This window comes from Pseudorasbora parva, chromosome 2 (genome assembly GCF_024679245.1).
Source record: "Pseudorasbora parva isolate DD20220531a chromosome 2, ASM2467924v1, whole genome shotgun sequence".
NCBI classification, from domain to species: domain Eukaryota; kingdom Metazoa; phylum Chordata; class Actinopteri; order Cypriniformes; family Gobionidae; genus Pseudorasbora; species Pseudorasbora parva.
Window position 1 is genome coordinate 13,898,167 of NC_090173.1, and position 27,371 is coordinate 13,925,537.

The 27,371-nt window shown below is 41.2% G+C and overlaps 3 protein-coding genes and 1 long non-coding RNA gene across 5 annotated transcripts; 2 read left to right on the plus strand and 2 right to left on the minus strand.

Moving 5' to 3' along the window:
* Window positions 1-7,928: 7,928 nt before the first annotated feature.
* On the minus strand, window positions 7,929-9,496 carry LOC137092323 (NAD(P)(+)--arginine ADP-ribosyltransferase 2-like). Of its 2 annotated transcripts, XM_067456606.1 has the most exons (3): window positions 9,163-9,496; window positions 8,937-9,020; window positions 7,929-8,858 (listed from the first exon to the last, which is right to left on the minus strand). In XM_067456606.1, the coding sequence occupies exons 2-3, from the start codon at window positions 8,982-8,984 to the stop codon at window positions 8,064-8,066; spliced, it is 843 nt and encodes a 280-aa protein (XP_067312707.1). In that variant the 5' UTR covers window positions 8,985-9,020; window positions 9,163-9,496; the 3' UTR covers window positions 7,929-8,063. The 2 variants fall into 2 exon arrangements, with proteins under 2 accessions (XP_067312707.1, XP_067312715.1); XM_067456614.1 differs by having other exon boundaries at window positions 8,937-9,496.
* Window positions 9,497-14,089: 4,593 nt separating this feature from the next.
* On the minus strand, window positions 14,090-15,218 carry LOC137092339 (NAD(P)(+)--arginine ADP-ribosyltransferase 2-like). The gene is made up of 2 exons (XM_067456622.1): window positions 14,956-15,218; window positions 14,090-14,879 (listed from the first exon to the last, which is right to left on the minus strand). The coding sequence occupies exons 1-2, from the start codon at window positions 15,001-15,003 to the stop codon at window positions 14,091-14,093; spliced, it is 837 nt and encodes a 278-aa protein (XP_067312723.1). The 5' UTR covers window positions 15,004-15,218; the 3' UTR covers window position 14,090.
* LOC137092406 (uncharacterized) lies at window positions 14,344-16,673 on the plus strand. The gene is made up of 3 exons (XR_010908273.1): window positions 14,344-14,480; window positions 15,233-15,301; window positions 15,730-16,673. It is a non-coding gene; the product is annotated as an uncharacterized lncRNA (long non-coding RNA).
* A 46-nt stretch (window positions 16,674-16,719) lies between these two features.
* Window positions 16,720-24,715, plus strand: LOC137092366 (kelch-like protein 10). The gene is made up of 8 exons (XM_067456635.1): window positions 16,720-18,444; window positions 18,533-19,022; window positions 20,924-21,334; window positions 21,747-21,944; window positions 22,448-22,597; window positions 22,773-22,889; window positions 22,996-23,087; window positions 24,455-24,715. The coding sequence occupies exons 1-8, from the start codon at window positions 18,299-18,301 to the stop codon at window positions 24,588-24,590; spliced, it is 1,740 nt and encodes a 579-aa protein (XP_067312736.1). The 5' UTR covers window positions 16,720-18,298; the 3' UTR covers window positions 24,591-24,715.
* The last annotated feature ends 2,656 nt before the right edge of the window (window positions 24,716-27,371 follow it).

Here is a 27,371-nt window from a genome sequence, read left to right on the forward strand (position 1 = left end):
GCCTCTTCGGCGACGCCATCGAGGACTTTGCCCAGCAGTTCTCGGTGGCCAAGAAGCAGACGGAGGCCATCAAAAACATCCTGCCCCGGCGGCCCGCTGCTGCCTCCACCCAGCCGCCCGGGGCAGCCCCCCAGTCTGCTCGTCGCCGAGGGCGTCCTCCAGCGTCCGCCTCCGCCCCTGCTAAGCCCAAGCAGCAGCCTCCACCCGCGAAGCAGGGCGCCGGACGCAAGGGGGCCGCCCAACCCGTCCAAGGGCCCGCCAAGCCTGCCGGCAAGCGCAAGGGGAAGCGGCCCTGAGACGGGCAGCCCAGGGAGAAGAGGAGCTGCTCTGAGGGAGATGATGTCCGCATCCCTCCCACCCCCCCGGAGGAGGACCGGGGGGACTTCACTGGTCACAACATCTCTGCCGCTGGCTCTCCGGAGTCCAGCGGTACCCACATTTTCACAAAAAGAGCAGTTTCCTCTCTCTCTGGGCCCCAAGAGGGTCAGGTTGGCAGTGTGCGACGCCCACGGGCCTTGTCACTCCTTTCCTACCCTCCCGTCGCCAGGGGGCAGCTGTGTGGGCCTCGAGGACGCCCCCGGGCCTTCTCACCCACACACTGCCTCTCTTGTGAGCACTCAGTCAACACTCCGGGCCGCCCACGGGCCTTCCGGGTCGGGGCTGAGTGCTTCACTTCCCTGCCTCCGGGCAGTGGACAGCAGAGTGGGCTCCGAGGACGCCCCCGGGCCTTCTCACCCACTCTCTGTCCAAACCAGGAGTGCTCAGGCAACACTACGGGCCGCCTCCGGGCCTCCCGAGTCGGGCCAGAGTACTCCGCTTCGCTGCCCCACCCCGGGCACGTCTGTGGTGCCGTTGGTCCCGCTTGTACGGTCTCTGGGGGCCTGGCTAGGTCTCCCCAGGCCGTCTCGCTGGCTCATCCGTACCATCAGACTCGGCTACGCGATTCAGTTCGCACGCCGGCCACCCAAGTACAAGGGCATCCTCTTCACCTCCGTGCGAAGCAGCGATGCTCAAGTCTTGCGGTCAGAGATCGAGGTCCTACTGGCGAAGGACGCGATCGAGCCGGTTCCTCCAGCCGATATGAAGACGGGGTTTTACAGCCCCTACTTCATTGTGCCCAAGAAAGGGGGTGGGTTACGGCCAATCCTGGACCTGCGAGTTCTGAATCGGGCCCTGCACAAGCTCCCGTTCAGGATGTTGACGCAGAAACGCATTTTCCAATGCATCCGTCCCCAGGATTGGTTTGCAGCGATCGACCTGAAGGACGCGTACTTCCATGTGTCTATTCTCCCTCGACACAGACCGTTCCTACGCTTTGCGTTCGAGGGGAAAGCATATCAGTACAAGGTCCTGCCCTTCGGGCTGTCCCTGTCGCCCCGCGTCTTTACGAAGGTCGCGGAGGCAGCCATTGTTCCACTCAGAGAACGCGGCGTTCGGATTCTCAACTACCTCGACGATTGGCTGATCCTAGCCCAGTCGAAGGACCAGTTGTGCGAACACAGGGACCTGGTGCTCAGTCACCTCAGCCAGTTGGGCCTTCGGGTCAACCGAGAGAAGAGCAAACTCTGTCCCACACAGAGGATCTCTTATCTCGGTATGGAGCTGGACTCGGTCAACCGGACTGCGCGCCTCACCGAGGAGCGAGTCCAGTCGGTGTTGAACTGCTTGAATATGTTCAAGAGCAGGACAGCGGTCCCACTGAAATTCTTTCAGAGGCTCCTGGGGCATATGGCATCTGCAGCCGCGGTCACGCCGCTCGGATTGCTTCATATGAGACCGCTTCAACGCTGGCTCAATGGCCGAGTCCCGAGGTGGGCGTGGCAGAGCGGTCAGTACCGGGTCCCAGTGACTCCTTACTGCCGCCAAACCTTCAGCCCGTGGTCCAGCACTTCGTTTCTCCGGGCCGGGGTGCCCCTAGAACAAGTGTCCAGGCATGCTGTGCTATTCACGGATGCCTCCACCACGGGCTGGGGGGCCACGTACAACGGGCATGCAGTTGCTGGTCTGTGGACGGGGCCGCAATTGCATTGGCATATCAATTGCCTCGAGTTACTGGCAGTACATCTGGCACTCCGCCGCCTCAAGGGGCCGCTGCGTGGCAAGCATGTACTGGTCCGTACGGACAGCACCACGGCCGTTGCGTACATCAACCGTCAGGGTGGTCTACGCTCCCGTCGTCTGCTCCAACTCGCCCGCCACCTCCTCCTGTGGAGTCAGAAGCAGCTGAGGTCGCTTCGGGCCATTCATGTCCCTGGTGTGCTGAACCAGACAGCCGACGAGCTCTCTCGTCAGCCAACACCTCCGGGAGAGTGGCGACTCCACCCCCAGGCGGTCCAGCTGATATGGGACCAGTTCGGAGCCGCACAGGTCGACCTGTTTGCCTCTCCGGACTCGACCCATTGCCAGTGGTACTATTCCCTGACCGGGGGTACCCTCGGCACAGATGCACTGGCGCACAGCTGGCCCCGGGACCTACGCAAGTATGCGTTTCCCCCAGTGAGCCTTCTTGCACAGACTCTGTGCAAGGTCAGGGAGGACGAGGAGCAGGTCTTGTTAGTTGCGCCGTATTGGCCCAACCGGACCTGGTTCCCAGAACTCACACTCCTCGCGACAGCCCCTCCTTGGCCGATTCCCCTGAGGAAGGACCTTCTTTCTCAGGGACGGGGCACGCTATGGCACCCGCGTCCAGACCTCTGGAATCTTCATGTCTGGTCCCTGGACGGGACGCGGAGGTTCTAGATGGACTACCACAAGCTGTCGTAGATACCATCGCTTCAGCTAGAGCCCCCTCTACGAGGCGCCTCTATGCTCTGAAGTGGAACCTGTTCGTTGAGTGGTGCGCTTCCCGCCGGGAAGACCCCCGAAGGTGTTCGATCAGTGTCGTGCTTTCCTTCCTGCAAGATGGGTTGGAGAGAAGGCTGTCTCCCTCCACCCTCAAGGTATATGCTGCAGCAATAGCAGCGTACCATGATGTAGTAGAAGGTAAGTCCGTGGGGAAGCACGACCTAATCGTCAGGTTCCTCAGAGGTGCGAGGAGACTAAATCCTCCTCGTCCATCCTCGATACCCTCTTGGGACTTAGCTCTAGTGCTCAGAGCACTTCAGAGCCCTCCCTTCGAGCCTTTGGCGTCTTGTGAGCTTAAGATCTTGTCAATGAAGACAGTGCTCCTGACGGCATTGGCCTCGATCAAGAGGGTAGGGGACCTGCATGCACTTTCGGTCAACGAATCGTGCCTAGAGTTCGGGCCAGGTAACTCTCACGTCGTCCTGAGACCCCGGCCCGGATATGTGCCCAAGGTTCCTACCACTCCCTTCCGGGATCAGGTGGTGAACCTGCAAGCGCTGCCTTCGGAGGAGGCAGACCCAGCCCTGGCTTTGCTGTGTCCGGTCCGCGCTCTTCGCGCTTACGTTGACCGGACCCAAGGCCTTCGGACCTCAGAGCAACTCTTCGTCTGTTACGGAGGCCAGCAGAAGGGAAAGGCTGTCTCCAAGCAGAGGTTAGCCCACTGGATAGTGGATGCTATAGTCTTGGCCTACCAGTCCCAAGACGTGCCTTGCCCGTTCGGTGTAAGAGCTCACTCCACTCGGAGTGTTGCTTCTTCCTGGGCGCTGGCGCAAGGCGCCTCGCTGACAGACATATGTAGAGCTGCGGGCTGGGCGACACCTAACACGTTTGCTAGATTCTATAGCTTACGTGTAGAGCCGGTATCTTCCCGCATCCTCGCCCCCAGTGGCCAGGAGCGCTAAGTGCCCGTTCTAAGTGTCGGCTTGCGAAACGCCACTCCCGCCCTCTGGGCCGGATACGTGCGTCTATTGTCTCCAGTTGTGTTCCCCGGGAAACCGGCTAACCCTGTCGAGCTCCTCCGTCACCCCTCCGGTGTCAGACGTTGCGGACCGTCTGACGCCAGGCCTGCACCCGTATGCTTGTGAAACGTGGCTGTAGGCTGGGTTCCATATGTAGCGGTTCCCTCACGGCAACCCCATATGTGTATTCTTCCACGGTATCAGCTACCCTTCGGGCTAGCCCCGTGTCTTTCCCTCGACAGAGCCCGCTCTGTCGTCTCTGGGCGTGTTCTTTCCCCCCTTCAATCAGGCTGGAACCACCCCAGAGACTGCCATATGTTGCACTACCCTGCCAGGTTAGTCCTTATGTGTATTCTGCCACCTCTCCTTCCCTGAAGGACGTGGCCCCGCAGCGTACCCTCTCTCTCAAGTCGAGGTAGGCACGCTTTCCCAGCGTTATCCAATAGTCATTCTGAGTGGGTCTTGCAGAAACAGCAGTGACTGTACTCCCTGCTTGGAGCCCTGACTTCCGTACCATACTAGACGGTGCAGTGCGCTCAAGCAGGACGCTGGAAGGGCCAGCATCCTGGCGTTTTCCATAGGGATCCCATTCGTCGGTTCAGTTCTGACGTACGTCGAACGTGACCGACTGAAAGGGAACGTCTCGGTTACGTATGTAACCCTCGTTCCCTGAAGGAGGGAACGGAGACGTACGTCCCGTCGCCAGATGCTGTGCTTCCGCTGGGAGTCCGGTCACCTTTCGGCTCCTCAGTAGGAAAAGCGCTGATCTACCATTCCACTTCCTATTTATACCCGCGCTGCGGGGCGGAGCGTGGAATGCGTGATCGCATGCCAAATTTCATTGGCTCGTTGTTAGATGCTCGAAGTAGGATTGGTCTCTAAAGTAAGATCCCATTCGTCGGTTCAGTTCTGACGTACGTCTCCGTTCCCTCCTTCAGGGAACGAGGGTTACATACGTAACCGAGACGTTTTCACTAATGCTCAATCATCACTTGATTAAAATAATAATACATTATTTGCAGTGCATCTGGAAAGTATTCACAGTGCTTCACTTTTTCCACATTTTATGTTACAGCCTTATTCCAAAATGGATTAAATTAATTATTTCCCAAAAAAAATCTACAAACAATACCCCATAATGACAACGTGAAAGTTTGTTGCAAAATAAATAAATAAATAAATAAATTCACATGTACATCATTATTTGCTCAATACTTTGTTGAAGCCCCTTTGGCACCAATTACAGCCTCAAGTATTTTGATTATAATGCTAAAAGCTTGGCACACCTATTTTTGGGCAATTTCTACCATTCTTCTTTGCAGAACCTCTCAAGCTGAGAGAATGTTTGTTCGTCATTTTGAGAGGTCTTTGCCAGATAGGCAACATTATGAGAATGCTCTCTGTTAGCTGAATCCTTTAAATAGAGAAAAATCCATTAGCATATTAGCAGTTAAAATATGACATCTACACTGCAAACTAGACGGACACCAGAGTAATTGGAGAACAGAAAACAACAAAATATAAATCAAGCAGGACAAAGCTTCTTTAAAAAGTATTCATGGAAATAAACATTACAGCTTGTCTTATGAGAAAGATTCATGAATAATATTCATTCCATTCATGGAGACCTCAGTGCAGAGTCGTGCCTGTCGTGTCAGTACTGGCAGAAAACAAGAGAGACATTGTGATGAGCAGATTCTGATAATGTAAATGTGGATCTTTTACTCCAGATTCCTGCAGGAGACACAAACACATCAATCAGTTCAGTCTCATTAAGTGTGACAGTAAATGAGTCAGTATATGGACAGTATTACTGATACTACAAATTTGTAAATATAGCTGCAGGGAGCAGTTATGAGGCCAAACACACCAATGATATGAATGAATTTTAATGCAGTTCCTAATGATATGTAAAGAGATATAAATCATTATAGGCTATGGTATAAAAAGATAATTTCTGTCAAAAACCAGTAGGTGGTGTTGAAACCTCTGTACAAGTGCATTCAGGGCTTCATGTATAGAACAACAAAGCATTGCAAACATATGACATTTCTTCACACACAGTAAAGCCTAACAGTTATATATACTAAATGAAAATTAGATAATTGAATTCAAATATTACCAAAACCATCAACGCCTGATCATATTTTCTTTGGACTTTTGCTTCATAACAAAGTGTTTTATAAAACTTAGTAAATCATCAACATCTAAACCTCAGCTGATTCTCAATAAGAACTTTTGTAGACGCATGACGGAAATAAAGTATATCTGGTGAGTAATAAGTGAAGCTGGTAATGCTGTTTGTGAAGTTGTTTAATCCTTCTCTGCTAAGATCTTAAGAGATGTATTGTCGTCTTTTATCTTCAGATGATTTCATCTAATGCTGTGGCTGAAGTCAGTAGTAGTTTATGTGTTTCTTTCCTTCAGTGATTCTGCTTGTTAACAGCAGGTGTTCATCACTAATCTTCACTTATCACTTAAATATTCACTTATCTACTTAACTGCAATGTATTTCGTTTTTTGTGAACTCAACTGAAATAAGTTAAAAGTACTCATAACTCATAACTGAAAACAATTTTTGAACAAAATTTAAAAGTGGGTACTACACAACTCGATTCATAAGACAATGTGGCATGAAACATGTCATCGTTGTTTATGTTTTGTACAATGAATATTAATGTCTAAGTAAGTTTAATAAAATCATGTGTTCAAAATATCACAATCTTTTTTTCAAAATCCTTTAGATTATCTGATTAAAATAATGCTGAACCGTATGGTGCAAAATCACAAATCAAAATAGTAATCATAAACATAAATCAATTACAAATCACCCATACAATCAAAGTTCAGATGCTGGATGCGATCAGACTGATTCCTGACAGTATTTTTTGCTTGGCTTTTTCAACATAACAACTGTGTTTTATAAACACACAGTTACATAATAAAAAACTAACATTAAATAGTCAAGGGTCAAGAGTCCGACTAAAGCAAACACTGATCCCCATAATGGTGACTTTAAACAAAACATTCCATAAAACATCAACAACTAAACCTCTGTGATTTCATATACAGAAAAAGGACTTGTGCATATATATATATTGGAAATAAAGTCAAACCGGTCAATAAAACGTGAAGCTGGTAATGCTGTTTTTGGAATTGTCCATATCAAATTCCCATATGGAAACTTCCTGTAAAAAACTTCATCAATTAATTGAAAGAATGTTTCAGGAACACAATCTTTTGATAAAACAAAACAAAAAAGTTCCACAAACATACAGAAAATATTAATGTTCTTTTAACCAAACTGAATTAGAAACATTACTTCTCCATCTATGTCTTCTAATTTGTGTGCGGAGGGAAGAGTGAGTGTCAAAATGACAAAATGTCCCCACAAAGATGGCAATATCCGAAATCCTTGTCCTAGTGGGGACATTTTTAGGTCCCCATGAGGAATATATATCTTATTATAAATCACACATAATGAGTTTTTTTGAGAAAGTAAAAATGCAGAATGTTTCCTGTGATGGGTAGGTTTAGTTTAGGCAGGGGCAGTGTAGGGGGATAGAAAATACGGTTTGTACAGAATGAAATCCATTACTCCTATGGAAAATAGTAAAACCTGAGATCACCTATATTGTGGGATCCAGCCACCGGTCCCCACTTTTCAAAGGGCTTATAAATCATGCAGGATGATTATTTTATTTTATTTTTTTGAAAGTACAAATGCAGAATGTTTCCTGTGATAGGTAGATTTAGGGGCAGTGTAGGGGGATAGAATGTACAGTTTGTACGGTATAAAAACCATTACGTCTATGGAGAGTCCCCACAAAGATAGTGAACCAGATATATATATATATATATATATATTTTAGTTTATCTTTTCTTATTTATTAAACTGTCACATAAGCATTTTCTGACTTGCCTCTTGTTTGAGTCCCCCCACCTATAGGGCAGGTTGTAACATTTCATAAAAAAATTACAATGTGTGTCATGAAACAAGACAAGTTGTAAAATGTAAAAATGTAAGGTGTAACATGTAACATCAAAAATGTAATAATACATCATACAGACGTATCATACATCTGGAATGTAAAATGGGAGAAAAAAAAATTGTTTTGAACTGAATCAACACATTGAGATTTTTTTTTATTAAACGTTTCAAAAACATTTTCTACCATCACTACTAAATTTTATAAAACTGTCCCTTCAGTTAAGCACAACAAGCACTTCAAACTATGATAACAATATATGTTTAACTGGTTAGCAGGTAAACACTTGGCAAAATAATAATGGCAAAATTAGTAAACCATTAAAGTGAGCAGCATGGTTTCCACTGTTAAGCAAAACACAGTTCAGGTCACTTGTTTTTCCAGTGCTATTCAACACAAACACAGTCTCACACCAGAGATCTGGCTGATCTGTTCTGTTTTTGACAGCAGTGACATTAAATGTCTCATATGGAGGAATCAGCACCTCTTTCTCATCAGGATACTTTGAAAATTTGGTCAAATTAGCCCCTTCACAAGTGTAGATTTCAAAACAAGATTCATTTCCGAAACCCTGTATTACTTTACGATCAAACGATGAGGATGAAAATGAGCTCAGACGGACCTCTGTGTTCTGGACATCAAACTTAACATTTGTACCACGGTAAGTTACATAGCATCTGTTTTGTGTTTTCTTCAGAATCTGTAATGCCTCTGTTAACAGAAAGTGAAGTGAATACCATTTGAAAGTCTTGTCTTTGTACTTTTCTTTGCCAGTACGAGTGGCACTTGTGAAATTACTGTACACTTTAGAGTCTTTGTTAGTGTACACATGAATGGCGACTGAATGAATCTGCTGTAAGTTATCCTCTGGTTCCTTTGCATTATCTTCAGCTTCTTGCCAAGTCTTTTTAAATTCAGCTGAGGTAGATTTTTCCTCCTCTAGATATTTTGTCTTCACCAGGTCTGCCATGTAATCTCTACAGCCGTCATATTGATTATCAACAGATTTCTCTGCCATATCCAATGGAAATATCCTTACTCCAACAGCAGCAGCAGCTCTGTGATCCTGCATGGCAACAGGAATCATAATGATCACATCATCAGTATTCATGTCTGTAATATTCATACTAGAACACAAGCTTACCTGTCCCAGAGCAGCTAAAATGAGAAGAGCTTCAATGATCAGCAGCATCTTGATTCAGTCAAATCCCTCAGATGATCTAAAGATCTAGTTAGAAACAAATGATAAAAGACATTAACAAACTCAACAGGGTGTCATAAACACTATAATCTATCACTGCAATAAGAACATGTGAACCAGGAATGTTCACTTTTAGAAGTGTTATATTGATCTTTAACCAAAAACTTGCCTCCGAATACTGTCGTTTGTTCTGGTCAGATTCCTTTTCGTTATTTTTTAGGAGCAAAAACGAGAGGAGATCAGAAAAGTCACTGTGTGTGTGTGTGTGTGTGTGTGTGTGTGTGTGTGTGTGTGTGTGTGTGTGTGTGTGTGTGTGTGTGTGTGTGTGTGTGTGTGCGTGTGTGTGTGTGTGTGTGTGTGTGTGTGTGTGTGTGTGTGTGTGTGTGTGTGTGTGATAACAAGAAGGGAGGTACCCAGACAGAAGATAAGAGCACATGGCCCAGATACATACCAAAAAACCATGTGCAAAACAAGACTGGACAGACATGTGACACCCATCCTGCCAGATATATATATATATATATATATATATATATATATATATATATATATATATATATATATATATATATATATATATATATATATATATAAAATACTATTTTCTAGCATTTAACAATTCTTCAATAATTATTTTAAATGTGATTTATTTTGTCATGCACTTCAGTTACGTCACGCCAGTAGTAATGTTACGTTTTTCTCCGTGCCAATATCCAAATTCGATTTCAACTAGCAGCGTCTCTTTTTTATTATTTAAAAAAATGGCTGAAGTGCCATTTATGACGCATTTAAGAAAGAAAATCGTTCTTTTCAATATAGTTAAAATTTAACTGTCCCCAACTGAGTAAGCAAAAATCCAAAGGCGACTATGGAAGCTATGGGAGCTTTTTAGTCTGGTATGTAATATTTGTGAGCAATATTTGTGAGCAAGTGGTTTTCTTAAATGCACATAAGATACATGTGCTGCAATTACAATGGCATACAAATCCCTACACCTCAGTGGAAAGACCTGAATCTATGAGCTGGGCCCCCTCAGAAGCCAAGCCCACAGTTTCCATAACTCTGGGTGGGGTTGAAATATTGACCCCATCCCTTGGAAAAGAAGATCCCTCCTGACAGGAATATCCCCCGGAGGGCTGTCTAGGAGAGACCTATGTTCTAATGTATGTCCGACCAGAATGAGACAAAACCTCGTCCCGGTGTCTCTATCCAGAACTCCTGGGAGCAGCACCACCAGGGGAAAGGTATACAGACACAGCCTCGGCCAAGTCTGCACCATGGCAACCCCAGAGGGGCTGGATAAGTCTCCACTTCCCAGGTGTCAATCCCTGCCTGACAGGAAATCTGCTCCATGATTTACTCATGATTGCCCCCCAGCCGGTGAGGAATGCGTCCGTCGTTAGCATCAGCGACACCGATCCTTGGGACAGAGACCAATGCTTCTTCCACATAATCAGGGCACGGAGGCATTGCAGCGTGACCATGATCATGCAAAAAAAGGATTTCTCCTCGGGGAGAACCCCTTGGTCTTGAGCCACTACTGCAAGGGACTCATGTACAGCAGGCCAAAAGTTATCACATTGGACGCTGCTGCCATCAGACCTAACAGTCTCTAAAACTGTTTCACAGTAAGTGACTGGCCTAGTCTTTACCTTATTTATGGCTATGAGAATGGCTTCTACCCGAGCGGGCATTAGATAAGCCTTCAGGGTCTTCGAATCCCAAACTACGCCTAGAAATGTGGTACTCTGTATTGGAGATAAAACACTTTCTTGTCGTTTAGCCTCAACCCGACACTTTCATGTGAGTGAGAACAGCACCTCGATGCTGAACCGCTAGTTTGAATCGTCAATTCTCTCTATAGTTCAGAACACGGATGCCCTGGAGTCTCAGAGGAGCCAGAGTTGCATCCACGCACTTCGTGAATATACGGGGATATTCACGGCGCTCTTTTTTTGATTGCCTTTTTTTCGTATCATATATTTTAGTAATTATCATAAATTAGGTATCATTCGAAAGCTTACGAACTCAAAATTCATCCTGTGAAAACCGTTTTGAAATCAGACGTTGCGTTACCATGGAAACGGTACTCTAATTTCTTCTAGCGGGTTCCTCCCCTAGTGGGCAGTGTCATGTTTCATATTACGAAATGTATTTTAACTACTTTATAATCAAAATCTTTTCTAATCTTGACAAAACACATATCATTGGAAAGGTCTGAGTCTCAAGGTTCCATATGTGGTGACTGTTTTGTGATGGAAGAGATATTTGGACAGAAATTTACAGGAAAATGCATCAAAAAAACAATCAATGGAAATTGAATGACACCCGGTGGCTATTTTTGGTATAGCGCCTAAACAAAATCTCATGGGGACTTCAATTTTTGTGATATCAACATCAAATTTGGAACACAACTTGGTTAGACATATGCCTTTGATTTTATAGTAATTTTAGAGTAAAACATTTTTTGAAAAATATATATTTTATATAAAATAAAAAATATTTAGTACTGTATTTTTCATTTTCAGTAAATTTAAACTTCCATAACTTTTTCATTCTTTCATATTTTGAAATGCTTTCACTTCAGCAATAATCTGCTGATTGTCTTCTTTAAATCAAGACCAAACTTAAGTCTATATTCCAAACCATTCTTGAATTACAGCCTTTTAAGTTTGGATAGTGCATTTTCATGACTATTCTCAAAAACGGGGGTGACAGTTAAAGGGTTAAGGCCAGCCTCTGGTATTTGTTGAGCGGTCAGCTCAGTATCCTGAAATGGCGCACCGGCAGGGAGCAACCGAACTGACCCTCTTTGAGCCGCGCGAGCTTCCCCTTGCTGCTACGTTTCCGGGCGGACAATGTCGATGTGTGCTCGCTGAAGACCGCTGAGCCCTGAAGCACCAGAGGTGGCAGGTTTGGCAGACCGACCCCCTGATGGCACCGAAGGGGGACGGGCACCGTGTAATGCGGTGAACACCGACCCACTCCGAAGGGGACTGCCATCAGATTTTTAATGCAGTCAAATATCAACAAGACAAGTAAAAACAGTCTGTATGAAAGGCTGAATATAGTGGATAGTATTTATCATTTAATTCCTCAGAATCAAATGCAGCCAAATATCAACCAGACAAGTAAAAACGGTTTGGATGAAAGGCTGAATATAAAGTATTAAGACAGATAATCTTCTAAAAAGTATTTATCATTTAACTCCTCAGAATTATATGCTGCCAAATATCAACCAGACAAGTAAAAACGGTATGGATAAAAGGCTGAATATAATGTTTTAATAAAGATAATCTTCTGAAAAGTACTTATCATTTAAATCCTCAGAATCAAATGCAGCCAAATATCAACCAGACAAGTTAACATGGTCTGGATGAAAGGCTGAATATAGGCCTATTATAGCTATTAATATAGATAAACTTCCGAAAAGTATTTAACATTTAAATCCTAGGAATTAAACGCAGCCAAATATCAACCAGACAAGTAAAAAACGGTCTGAATGAGAGGCTGAATATTATGTTTTAATACTGATAAACTTCCGAAAAGTATTTATAATTAACTCATCAAAATTAAATGCAGCCACATATCAAACAGGCAAGTAAAAACGGTTTGGAAGAGACGCTGAATACAGTGTTAATACTGACATCAACTGATGAGTATTTAATCAGAAAACATTTACTAAACTTGGTCTACCATAGACATAGTCTGCAAACACATAGGCTACTTAGTTTGCACACGATCATAAGAGAGGGAGAAAGGGAAATTCCCGTCTGCTCAATTCCCCAAGCATATGCTGCCCATTATCTACACCCATAATCTACACATTGCCTCAGCAAATGCGAGATCTGAGCCGCGATCTGTAGCAATCAGATTCTTATTATAGATGCAGACCCGTGATCTACACGCCACCTCTGCAAACGCGCGATCTGAGCCACCAGACTCAACCCCGTGACTACACGCTGCCTCGGCAAACGCGAGATCCGAGATCAAATCAAGAATCTTTGTTGACTTTCTCCCCTCGAGATGAAGATACTCACGGTAGGGCATATTGCACATCAGGAATTTTATGAATGAACACTGTCAGCTCCTTTTTTTCTAGAGCTGACCGTGCAGCATTCACCACTCCAAACAAACAACACATTAATCGCGTGTATCCCTACTTGTAGTGAAGCGAGGGCAGGGAGGAACACACGATCAAAAATGCTGTCTGCTCGCCATTATATGTCTATATGCATTTTTTTTTTTTTTGGACAAACAACAATAAATAGACAAAGACAGTTTCACACAGAGCGCCTGTGAAGACATCAGAAGCTGACATTGTTTGGGTCAGGGGTGCTTTATAGTTTCCTGGTCAATGACGTCACCCGCCTATGACGTCCCGTCATGCCATTGGACTGATTTCACGAGTGCTTCATGACACGGTCACGCAGAGGTGCTCTCGCAGCGTTCCGACGCAGTGCGAGTTCCCTCGATAAGGGAACCAGATATATATATCTATATATATATATATATATATATATATATATATATATATATATATATATATATATGTGTGTGTGTGTGTGTGTGTGTGTGTGTGTGTGTGTGTGTATGTGTGTGTGTTTGTTAAACTATTTATCTGGTTTTTGCTGACTTTGTTTTGTTGTTTGTTCGTTCTCGTGTACCCAAATGAGTAAGTGAATAAATTCATTTTATTTAAACAATATTTTAGTTTATCTTTTTTTATTATTAAACTGTCACATAAGCATTTTCTGACTTGCCTCTTGTTTGAGTCCCCCCACCTATAGGGCAGGTTGTAACATTTCATAAAAAAATTACTATGTGTGTCATGAAACAAGACAAGTTGTAAAATGTAAAAATGTAAGGCGTAACATGTAACTTAAAAAAATGTAATCATACATACATATACATCTGGAATGTAAAATAGAAGAGAATAAAAATGTTTTGAACTGAATCAACACATTGAGAAAAAAAGTTTAAAATTAAACGTTTCAAAAACATATTTTCTACCATCACTACTAAATCTTATCAAACTGTCCCTTCAATTAAGCACAGCAAGCACTTCAAACTATGATGAAAAAAATGTTTAACTGGTTAGCAGGTAAACACTTGGCAAAATAATAATGGCAAAATTAGTAAACCATTAAAGTAAGCAGCATGGTTTCCACTGTTAAGCAAAACACAGTTCAGGTCACTTGTTTTTCCAGTGCTATTCAACACAAACACAGTCTCACACCAGAGATCTGGCTGATCTGTTCTGTTTTTGACAGCAGTGACTTTAAACGTCTCATATGGAGGAATCAGCACCTCTTTCTCATCAGGATACTTTGAATATTTTGTCAAATTAGCACCTTCACAAGTGTAGATTTCAAAACAAGATTCATTTCCAAAACCCTGTATTACTTTACGATCAAGCGATGAGGATGAAAATGAGCTCAGACGGACCTCTGTGTTCTGGACATCAAACTTAACATTTGTACCACGGTAAGTTACATAGCATCTGTTTTGTGTTTTCTTCAGAATCTGTAATGCCTCTGTTAACAGAAAGTGAAGTGAATACCATTTGAAAGTCTTGTCTTTGTACTTTTCTTTGCCAGTACGAGTGGCACTTGTGAAATTACTGTACACTTTAGAGTCTTTGTTAGTGTACACATGAATGGCGACTGAATGAATCTGCTGTAAGTTATCCTCTGGTTCCTTTGCATTCTCTTCAGCTTCTTGCCAAGTCTTTTTAAATTCATCCGAGGTAGATTTTTCCTCCTCTAGATATTTTGTCTTCACCAGGTCTGCCATGTAATCTCTACAGCCGTCATATTGATTATCAACAGAATTCACTGCCATATCCAATGGAAATATCTGTCCTTTAACAGCAGCTCTTTGATCCTGCAGCAACAGAAATCATAATGATCACATCATCAGTATTCATGTCTGTAATATTCATACTAGAACACAAGCTTACCTGTCCCAGAGCAGCTAAAATGAGAAGAGCTTCAATGATCAGCAGCATCTTGATTCAGTCAAATCCCTCAGATGATCTAAAGATCTAGTTAGAAACAAATGATAAAAGACATTAATAAACTCAACAGGGTGTCATAAACACTATAATCTATCACTGCAATAAGAACATGTGAACCAGGAATGTTCACTTTTAGAAGTGTTATATTGACGTTTAACCAAAAACTTGCCTCCGAATACTGTTGTTTTTTCTGGTCCGATTCCTTTTCGTTATTTTTTAGGAGCAAAAACGAGAGGAGATCAGAAAAGTCTGTCGCTCACAGCCAGGTGACAATGTCTCTTCAAACTAGGTAAAGAAGGGGGGCTTTTGTATATCGCAAATCATCCGTGTCCATGTTCTCTCTGTGTGTGTGTGTGCGTGCGTGCATGCGTGTGTGTGTGTGTGTTTGTGTGTGTGTGTTAAATAATGCATTAAACTGTCAAAAACAAGATTTTCAAGTTTTGTTTTTCCTCTGAGAATATATTACTTTAATATTAGTTAAATATGTTAGTACCACATAATCTTGTTACAGTGTAAACTAGGATATTTAGTCTAAAATTGTTTGTTCATATGAAGGTTGTTAATGTAATTTGTTTTATTTTGGAAAATTGGGACAACATTTGGAGAAGTTTAAGTATTTAACTAAAGTAAACAAAATAGTCTTCTTATGTTTAGATTATTCCTTTTCGTTTTACATAAATTCTTCCCACTAAAACAACTATATCATATATATTATAGCTTCATGACGTTTGAATCGTCATGAAGACCCATCACCTGGTCTTCAGCTGTCGTGCCTCTGCGATGTCATCAGGACACTGCCGCTGGGAGAAATTTAAAACATGGAGTGGACCACAGTGTGCTGCGGAGCTAACAGAGACTTCCACCATCAGCTGTTTTCTGTTCACCATCAGCACTGTTTCTGTTCACCATCAGCTCTGTTTTCTGTTCACCATCAGCTCTGTTTTCTGTTCACCATCAGCTGTTTTCTGTTCACCATCAGCTGTTTTCTGTTCACCATCAGCACTGTTTCTGTTCACCATCAGCTCTGTTTTCTGTTCACCATCAGCTCTGTTTTCTGTTCACCATCAGCTGTTTTCTGTTCACCATCAGCTGTTTTCTGTTCACCATCAGCACTGTTTCTGTTCACCATCAGCTCTGTTTTCTGTTCACCATCAGCTCTGTTTTCTGTTCACCATCAGCTGTTTTCTGTTCACCATCAGCTGTTTTCTGTTCACCATCAGCTCTGTTTCTGTTCACCATCAGCTCTGTTTTCTGTTCACCATCAGCTCTGTTTCTGTTCACCATCAGCTCTGTTTCTGTTCACCATCAGCTCTGTTTTCTGTTCACCATCAGCTCTGTTTCTGTTCACCATCAGCTCTGTTTCTGTTCACCATCAGCTATGTTTCTGTTCACCATCAGCTCTGTTTTCTGTTCACCATCAGCTCTGTTTCTGTTCACCATCAGCTCTGTTTCTGTTCACCATCAGCTCTGTTTCTGTTCACCATCAGCTATGTTTCTGTTCACCATCAGCTCTGTTTCTGTTCACCATCAGCTATGTTTCTGTTCACCATCAGCTCTGTTTCTGTTCACCATCAGTGAACATGTTATTTTTTTCCCCCTTTGTTGCACTTTGAGATTCTTCGGAATGAAAAGTGCATTATAAATAAAATCTATTATTATTATTATTATTATTATTATTATTATTATTATTATTATTATTATTATATCTTACTATTACCTTAGATATCCAGAAAACTTGCCTTGAAATTAGATAGTTAGCAAGATAGCAAACCTATAATAAATTGTGTGATAGCATTCATTTTATGTTTTCTTTTGAATTTGTATGACAAAAACTGAGGTGAATTCCATCTGTATGCCATTTTTCTGTATGAAATCACCATAGACTTTGTCATGTCAGTTCAAACATGTGTCGTCACTTGCTTTATTAACTCTACACCATCATTCTTTCATTCATTGTGTCCCATGGGAACGGTTGACTATCTCACAAAGATCTTTTTGACTGATAATGTCTGAATAACATCTCACCCAAATTTGGTTTGGTCTTTTGAAAGGTCATGGACGAGTTTGAACAAGTATGGGCAACACTATTTAAAAGTGGTTTCTAGACTATTAATTCAAAAAGAATTATTAGCTAAAAGCAAAGAAAAATATGAACTGTTGCTAGCGCCAGAGGGTTTGAAAGACATAGCTTGAGCACAAAATGCTCCCATTTATTCAAACGGTCATGAATTAACGTATTGATTCATGATTCGGATTGCCAATGTACGTGATTTCAGCAGTTTGACATGCGATCAGGAAACATGAATCAATCCGCTGATTCATGACCGTTTGAATCTTCATTTGAGGATTGAACACAATCAGTATAGTGTGCATACACTTGTATACGCTCTCGGACTAAATATAAAATATCTTAAACTGTGTCTGAAGATGAACGGAGGTCTTACAGGTGTGGAACAACATGAGGGTGAGGAGTTAATGACATCAATTACATTTTTGAGTGAACTAACCCTTTAAGACATCAATGTGTCACCACGAGCCACGGGTTTAATATGGATTCGTATATCGGTGTGTTTTTACTCTCAAACTGTCTCTCATAAAAATAAAAATATAACACCCCATTGACATGCATCATATGATGGGCACAGTGCAATGGTTGGAGTTAAAAATATTAAATTGTGAAGAAACTAACACACCTACATCTTGGATGCCCTGGGGGTAAACAGATAAACATCACATTTTCATTTTTGGGTGAACTATCCCTTTAAAAATATGAAATATCTGATTTGCTTACCGGCACGTCATATGACTATTAAACAACACCAGAGAACCATAAACAAGCAAATGTTTTGATAAATTATTGAAATATCAACTTAAAATCATAAAGGGTAGGCCTATTTTATTTTTTTATTTTTGTTTATTGTATGTTGAGAATAAAAGAAAGTGGCATAGTTTTTCTCAATAACAGTAGGAATCACCTGTTCTTCTGTCAAAAACGCATTTTGTGCTTTTATTCGATTAAATCCTTAATAGCAAATTCAAACATAAAAGGCTCATCATTTTTATTTACAATATTGCCAATGAGTTTTAATTAAATTTTAATTGGATTTATAATAACTTTCTGTTAAAAGGCTGTGATGATTTGAACCAGATAGAACGTTGAACTTCAACTATGATGTCACAACCATTCCAGAAATCTTTTGAGCATTTGGAGATTTCACTAAAACAATACATTACTTTAATCAGTGTTTGATTAGTTTGTGTTCAAGTTTATTTTAAGCTAGAAAACATGGAGAACAAGTTCATTGCGACATCTTTTAATGTTTTTGACGAAGTTCGTTCAGAGGGCGAGCACACAGATGTCATTATCAAAGTTAATGGCGAAGAGTTTAAAGCTCACAAGATCATCCTTTGTGGCTGCAGCCCTTACTTTAGGTAAGGACATGCGGGAACATGCTTTACCATTGTACAATGTCTAATTTAGAAGTGTCATCTTTAGAAATTGATAGTATTTGTTCCACAGGGATCTCTTTTCCACACAATGTTCCGCGGAGAAACATTCCTATGATATTGAAGGAATCTCCTCAGACACCATGTCTCTAATCATTAAATACGCATATGCAGGAAATGTCCACATCTCTGAAGAGAATGTGGCAGAGCTCTTGGTGGCGGCTGATCAGTTTTTAGTTTCAGATCTTGTGGATGCTTGCTGCAAGTTCCTGGAGGCAAACTTGAGCCTGCAGAACTGCATTGGCATCTGCATGTTCACAGGGCAGTTTTACTCCTGCTCAAATCTCCACCGCAAAGCAAAGCGATATGCTCTACAGCACTTTGAGGAGGTGCAGCAAGAGTCTGAGGAGTTCCTGAAACTCTCGCTGGAACACCTAGTTGAGATGATTGATCAGGATGAGCTGAATGCTAAAAATGAGGAGGTGGTTTTTGAGGCCGTCCTCCGCTGGATTGATCACTCACCTGAAAGCAGGAGAGGGCACATTGCTGAGCTTCTGCCGAAGGTAAAATAGAGACAAATTGATCATAGTTTTGCTTTACTGTTTATCAGACCAAAAAGTAACTCAATATAATGTTTAATTTCCAACTTAAAGGGTAAATTCACCCAAAAGTGTAAATTCTGTCATTGATTACTTACCCTCATGTCATTTGGCACCCGTAAGACCTCTATTCATCTTCAGAACACAAATGAAGATATTTTAGTTAAAATCCGATGGCTAAGAAAGGTAGCCTGATGTAATTATACTCAATTCTAGTCAGAATATGAGTCTGAAAGTGATCCATTGGGCTGTAATTATGGGGCGTGTTTCATCCGAACCAGGAAAGACCTCAATTGGATAGACCTACAACCAATCAGAGCAAAGAAGTGACGCATTGTCAAATGTCAACAGAGCTCAACTGCACTGTGTTGCCAAGTCCGTGTTTTTCTCTGCAGGCTGTTTTCTATGTCCGCGGGTTGAAGCGACTATTATGTGACATATAGATCTATGAGTGCGAATTTTAGCAGGCAACCTTGCCAAAATAACACATTTTACCCGACAAACACCATTTTTTTTCTGGACAACCCCCCCGAGAAGCTATTGTTTTGGGCTAGTAGTTGGTGGGTTTTTTTGTAAAAACTTGGCAACCCTGTCTGCACGCACGCTAGAATGAACTATCTTTGCCGGTGTTGTAAAAAAATAAAATAATTTAATGATACACAGAGTACTTACCCAACATGATCATCATTTCTGAGAGAAATTGTGATGGTGAATGCATATACAAACAAGTTCTCCGTTTAGGATTCGAACAAATATAACCCAAGCCCCTTTGATGACGTGCATGATTACGTTACTGTTGATCATCTGTCCATCATCGTCTAAAGCCCGCCCTGATGATTTCCTTGGTCCGAACAGTTTCTGTTCGGGGATAATTACTCCTCTATGGATCGAGGCCAGACCGAACCGCCCGAGCTAAAAATGTTGTGGGCGGGGCTAAGTTCGGCTGGCATCCAGGCTATGAACTAATGGGACCTTAGGGTTTTTTTTTAAATTCCTTTCTATGTAAAGCACTTTGAATTGCCATTGTGTATGAAATGTGCTATATAAATAAACTAGGGCCGGGACTTTAACGCGTTAATTAAGATTAATTAATTACGTGACTTTAACGCGTTAATTAATTACGCGTTAAAGATAACGCGTTATTAAGTCATTTCCTCTCTCAAGACCCATAAAGGCACTAAAAACATCGCTACAAAGTCCATCTTACTACAGTGGTTCTACAATACCTTCATTTTATGAAACAACAAGAATAGTTTATGTGCGCAAAAATAAATAAATAACAACTTATATAGTGATGGGCCAATTTCAAAACAAACCTTGGAACGGTTATGAATCAACCTATTGATTTATGATTCGGATCGCGTATCAAACCGCCATAATGCTGAAATCACGTGACTTTGGCAACCCGAACTGCTGATTTGAGACACTGATTCATAATGGTTCGAAGCTTTGTTTTGAAATCGACCCATCACTATGTAAGTCGTTATTTTTTTATTTATTTTTTCCACACAAAAACTATTCTCATCGCTTCATAAAATGATTGTAGAGCCACTGTAGTGAAATGGGCTTTTAATGACGTCTTTAGTGCCTTTTATGGCTCTTGAGAGAGGAACTGACATTTGTGTCAATGGAGGCCTGTCTGAGCCATCAGATTTAAACACAAATATCTTCATTTGTGTTCCGAAGATGAATGGAGGTCTTACGGGTGTCGACGACATGAGGGTAAGTAATTAATGCCAGAATTTTCATTTTTGGGTAAACTATCCCCTTAAACTAAGTTGGGTTTTAATTTATGCATAAAGTATTTCCCCATAGACATTGATAATAAAGACCACATTTGGTTCCCTTCTCTCACTGTGCTTCAGGTTCGAATGGGGTTGATGTCACCAGAGTACTTCATGAGTAATGTAAGGAACAAGGCACTGTTGTTGGAGAATGAGGCGTGTTTGGCCATTCTCATTAGTGCAATGAGGGTCATTTTTGACCTCCACATGGAGGGACCCACCGTTTCAGACCAACTGACACGCCCACGCCTGCCCTCTGAGATCCTATTGGCCATTGGAGGGTGGAGCATAGGAAATCCCACCAATGCAATTGAGGCATATGACGCAAGAGCAGGCTGTTGGGTCGATGTGACTCAAAAGGATGAGCATCCCAGAGCCTACAGTGGTACAGTGTTCCTCGATGGGTTTGTCTACTGTATCGGTGGCTTTGATGGCGAGAACTGTTTCAGCAGTGTGAGGAAGTTCGATCCCATCTCGCATACTTGGCATGAGGTGAGCATTGTTACTTATCCGAGTATCAACTTGTTTACTTTTACTAATAACAAATATTGTGCCTTTTGACTGTGTATGGGCCTACCTAGTCCGCTTTTCTGGGTATCATATGCACATTTGAACATCAGAAATGTTGTTAGGGTATGTAACTTGTATTTGAAACATCCATAATATTGCCCAAAATATTACTGTGATGGTCCCAAGTTATCAGATGGCACTTTGAAATATACTATGGTATCACTTGGTTATAATATTTATATAGTATTTAAAGACACTGTACAGTACTTACTTTTAGGTATGTATGGTGATACCATGGTACATTTCCAACAAAAAAAACAACAACAGTATTTCAATAATGTTGTTCATATACCAAGCTTGCTTTGTTTTGTGTTGTCTGTGCATTACACACCAGGTGGCCCCCATGTATGAACAGCGATGTTACGTTAGTGTCGCTGTTTTGGATGGATTAATTTATGCTATGGGTGGTATTAATAGACACGTACGGCTAAGAACAACAGAATGCTACGATCCAAACACCAACCAGTGGACAATGTTGGCGCCCATGAATGAACTGAGGAGTGTCGCTAGCGCCACCTCACTGCAGGGCAGGGTAAGAACACTCACCCAAGTCAAACACTTGATGGTTTAAAGATGCAGTGTGTGGATTTTAGTGGCATCTAGTGGTGAAGTTGTAAATTGCAATCACCCAAATGTCACCCCTCCCTTTCGAAGCTACGGTGGCTGACACAGGACAAAAACTTTTTTGCTTTCAAAAACATTTAGTCACTATCTGCACATTAGAGAGCAGATCGTGACTAGCGCTCTGTAGAGAAGTTTGTCCGCTAAGGGCTACTGTAGAAACATGACGGTGCAAAATGGCGTCTTCAATGTAAGGGGACCCACGGTGTACGGAGGTAGAAATGGCTCATTCTAAGGTAATAAAAACATAACGGTACATTGTGTAAGGTCTTTATACACCACTGAAAACATAGTTAGGTATATCATATTGCGTTTCTGTCAATAGATCCTCATAAATACCACACACTGCACCTTTAAGAGCATGTCGGACACTAGCAGTGTGTTAATTCTTTTGCATTTGTGTGATTCTGGCAGGTTTATATCTGTGGTGGTTTTACTGGGATCGAGTATCTCTTCACAGCTGAGAGATTTAACCCAGAAACAAACCAGTGGACGCTCATCGCTCCCATGAGCAGCCGCCGCAGTGGTGTCGGTGTGATCAATTATGGGAATCTAGTTTACGCTGTGAGTATTATACACACGTACAGGGCAACATATGACAATATAAAATACGTTTTTTAAATGAGACGTATTATCAACTGTACAAAAATAGATAGGCCTCCTCGAAGTGCATTCATGAGTGCAAATCCTTTTGGGGCTGCTGCCATATTAACAGATCAATGCACATTTATGTTTCAAGGTTGGTGGTTATGATGGTGCCAATCGTTTGCAAAGCGCAGAGGCCTACAACCCTCTCACTGACAGCTGGCATGATGTTGAATCTATGATCAGCCCACGCAGCAACTTCGGTATTGAGGTGAGATATGGATTCTGCAGAAACAAAACGTTTTTAAAGATTCTCTCTGGTCGCATACTGAACATGTTTCATTTAAGTAACAGTTATTTGATTATCCGAACTCCAGGTTATGGACGATCGGCTGTTTGTTGTTGGTGGATTTAATGGCCTCAGCACCTGCTCTAATGTGGAGTATTACGACCAGAGGACAAATGAATGGTAACATTTACAAACAATACAGATCACTGATCATTTCAAACTGCATGATGTAATGACTACAAAGGAACTGTGACCTAATTTTGCAAAAACTGAAAAAATAGAAACACTTTAGGCAAGGCAAGGCAAGGCAAATTTATTTATTTAGCACATTTCATACACAATGGCAATTCAAAGTGCTTTACATAGAAAGGAATTTAAAAAAAAAAAACTAAGGTCCCATTAGTTCATAGCCTGGATGCCAGCCGAACTTAGCCCCGCCCACAACATTTTTAGGTCGGGCAGTTCGGTCTGGCCTTGCTCCATAGAGGAGTAATTATCCCCGAACAGAAACTGTTCGGACCAATGAAATCATCAGGGCGGGCTTTAGACGATGATGGACAGATGATCAACAGTAACGTAATCATGCACGTCATCAAAGGGGCTTGGGTTATATTTTTTCGAATCCTAAACGGAGAGCTTGTTTGTATATGCATTCACCTTCACAGTTTCTCTCAGAAATGATGATCATGTTGGGTAAGTACTCTGTGTATCATTAAATTATTCAATTTTTTTTACAACACCGGCAAAGATCGTGTATTCCAGCCTGATTTCAGCGTGCGTGCAGACAGGGTTGCCAAGTTTTTACAACAAAACCCGCCAACTACTAGCCCAAAACAATAGCTTCTCAGGGAGTTCTCCGGGGGAAAAATGGTGTTTGGGGGTAAAATGTGTGTTATTTTAAAATTCGCACTCATGGGTCCATATATCACATATTAGTCGCTTCAACCCGCAGACATAGAAAACAACCCGCGGGGAAAAAAACGCGGACTTGGCAACACAGTGCAGTTGAGCTCTGTTGACATTTGACAATGCGTCGCTTCTTTGCTCTGATTGGTTGTAGGTCTATCCAATTGATGTCTTTCCTGGTTCGGTTGAAACACGCCCCATAATCACAGCCCAATGGAGCATTTTCAGACTCATACTCTGACTAGAATTGAGTATGACCACGCCAGGCTAATTAGTTCATGCAATAACTAATATTAACTAACGATGATCAATACATTTATTCAGTATTTTTTAATCATTGTTTGGTAAATAAAAACAACTTGTTGAATGTAAAATCCTGATAAACACATTCATGTGATAAACGCTTTTTGGATTATAGCAGCTGCATTGCTTAGCCACAATAAATCACCTCATATACACATCTCAAGCAGGAAGTATTTAAAGTCACAATGAAATGCCACATGCAACCCATCTTAACTCTGTAATGTATTTCTGAGTCAAACAGGATGTTAAAGGAGAACGAATTGGTGGGACTTCATTGTATCTGTAGAACTGATTGGATAGTGAAACGTAAGTCTATATGTGAGTTTCTTTCCGCACAGGAATGAGGCAAGTGACATGAGCATTTCCCGCAGTGCTGTGAGCTGCTGTATAATATCCGGGTTACCTGATGTCACACAGTATGTGGCCAGTCGAGACTCTCTCCAGATATCAGAAGACAAGTCTGACAGTGATTGATCCACCTTCCCTTTCCGGAGAAGCATCATAGCAGCAGTAACTTGGCACATGATATGATTAAATGCAGTTAAAAAGATTTTAAAAATGTGTTGGATCGTGCACTTTAAAGTCACCATGAAATGCAAGTTGCATGTCTATTCTTTCCTATTGTGATGCATATCCAAGGGAAAAGGCTACTGGGGCACGGCGTGATTTTGTCCACTAGGAATTGATTGGATGATTGGATGGTTGTGGTTTGCTATTGGTGGATCTCATGTGAGTGACAGTTTGCCCCGCCCTCACGCCAGTAAACGCATCACAAGAAGGAGGGGAAGATATTTTGATTAAAGATTACAATAAGGTAACACTTTATAATAACGTTCAGTTATAAGACACTTGTATATAATGCATCACACACAGACACACACACACACACACACATATATATATATATATATATATATATATATATATATATATATATATATATATATATAAAATGTACCAATCTTTCTATGGTAGACCGATAGTCGAAATCATCTATGTGTGTGTGAATGGGTTGGGAGGAGCACAACACTAGTCAGCAGGAGGATAAAACTATTTTCATTTTTATTTTATTTTAACTTTTAATAAAGCGTCCAAAACTGCCTGCCAACTGACAGAAAAACTGGCAATGGCTTTATTATTTAGGTTTAAATAAAAGGTAATGTGGTGAATAAACATTCGTAAACCGTTTTCTCATAACATGTTAAAGCCACGATCGAAATACAGCACATCACACAAATATATAAAAGAACATTTTGATCAATAAAGATTAAAAAAATACCTGCCTAGAGAGGAAAAGAACACTTTGAGTGTGTTTACATGCACGTTCTAAAGCTGATTATGCCATGCACTCATTAAATGTGTTCGAATTTTAAAGGCATAAAAGCTTCACTTCGCTTCGTGGTGCCCTTAAAGGGGTCGCACACCGGACGCGAAGCTCAGTGTTGTGCCATGTCTATAAAATATTGAGCACCCCCATAATGCCAAAATGGTATGATCCTCATTTCATAAAAGCCGTGAACATGTGAGATCGTGGTCGAATCGGGCTCCGCATATCAATGCATCGACTCTTCTACTATTCGGGGTCAATTCGGGGTCTAATATTAACTAATAATTTATAAATAACTTTATGTAATAATACAGAACGTTTGTAAAAGGTACTAACCCTTCTGCTGTCTTCAAGAACTCCTTTGATGTTCTTACCTATCTACAGCGTCTACTTCCTAGTCTTCAGCGTCTTCCTGTGTCCAGCTTGTGTGTGTTCCGTGTCTCCATTGCCAATCGCCTGAGCTTCACAACCACCATCTGCAAATACACCCAGAGTATCACCCCAGAGAATCATTGTTGCAAACCTGCACTTCTGTCAAGTTACTCACCTACTCATCTTGTCTCTGTAGCCTTTTTACCATAACAATTAGCTAATGATTTGTGTTATGAGGCATAAATCATTCTCACAAAATCAAGCCTTAAGAAGGAGTCACTTAATTACAGTAGGGATACATATTAATAAAGTATTTATTAACACTGAGTAATTATTACTATATGTCTAAATAATAAGATGTATAAATGTACATTTCAATATTTTTTTAATCATTTCTAAATGAACGTATAAGAACCACTGACAACTCCTAAATAACTGCATAATTTCTAAATGATAAATTGATCATTAAAAAGTATGAAAAAACATTATTAAACACATTATAGATATGGTTATAAATCATTTATAGTTTTCTGATAATATATTAATGCTTTATGAATTATTAATTAACTATTTGCTAATGCTTTACTGAGTATTCAAAGCATGCAGTTATTATAACGTTTTTTTTTTTTTCTTTTATATAGAGCTTTTTCAAAGCTTCACAGTGTTAACAGGAAAAATTATACAACAGAATTTGATTCAGCTGTACAGCCGCTCTGGAAAAAACGGTGATGTCACCCAGCTAATTTGAATTATCATATAGCGACAATGTGGGCAGATCAGTAGTTAAGTTGATATAGTTTAGTAAGTAAATTAATTTGGATATTTAGTTAAAAATGTAGTGTCCCCAACTGAGCAAGCCAAGTAAAAGGCGACAGTGACAAGGAACGAAAACTCCATCAGGGCATGATGGAGAAAAATAAACCTTTGGAGAAACCAGACTCAGTCGGGGTGCCAGTTATTCTCTAGCCGATTAAAAAACAGTGTATGATGTATTAAAGGGGTGGTGAATTGAGAAATCAACTTTCTCTTGAGCTTTTGATATATAAAACGTTATGGTAATAAAAGAATGTCCTGTAAGTTACTCACTTCACACAGAACACAAGTGCTGATGAGTAAAATTATTTAACACAACCCACTAGAAGTTTGTTTAACACGTGTTCATGATTAACCATTGTTTATTGAGATTATACTAAAAATGTTTTTGATATAAATACTTCAGTGATTCATGATACATAATGTATCAACTAATAACTTGTCTACTATTGATGTGTTTGATATGATTTACAATTTACGACAACTTACAACAAATTTGTAAATTGTTAACATATAACCTATTAATAATTTATAGTCATGTTTTGTGAATGATTAGTTCATCATAAACTAATAATTAATGAACGATTTAACTGAATTAAAAAAGCATTTATAAAAATGTTAATTTAACTTGCTAATCATTTTTGAATATATAGTCATGTTTTGTTAATGATGTTCATCATTAACTAATAACTTAACTAACTTTTTGGTAACACTTTATTTTAAGGTTCAGTTATTAATATTAA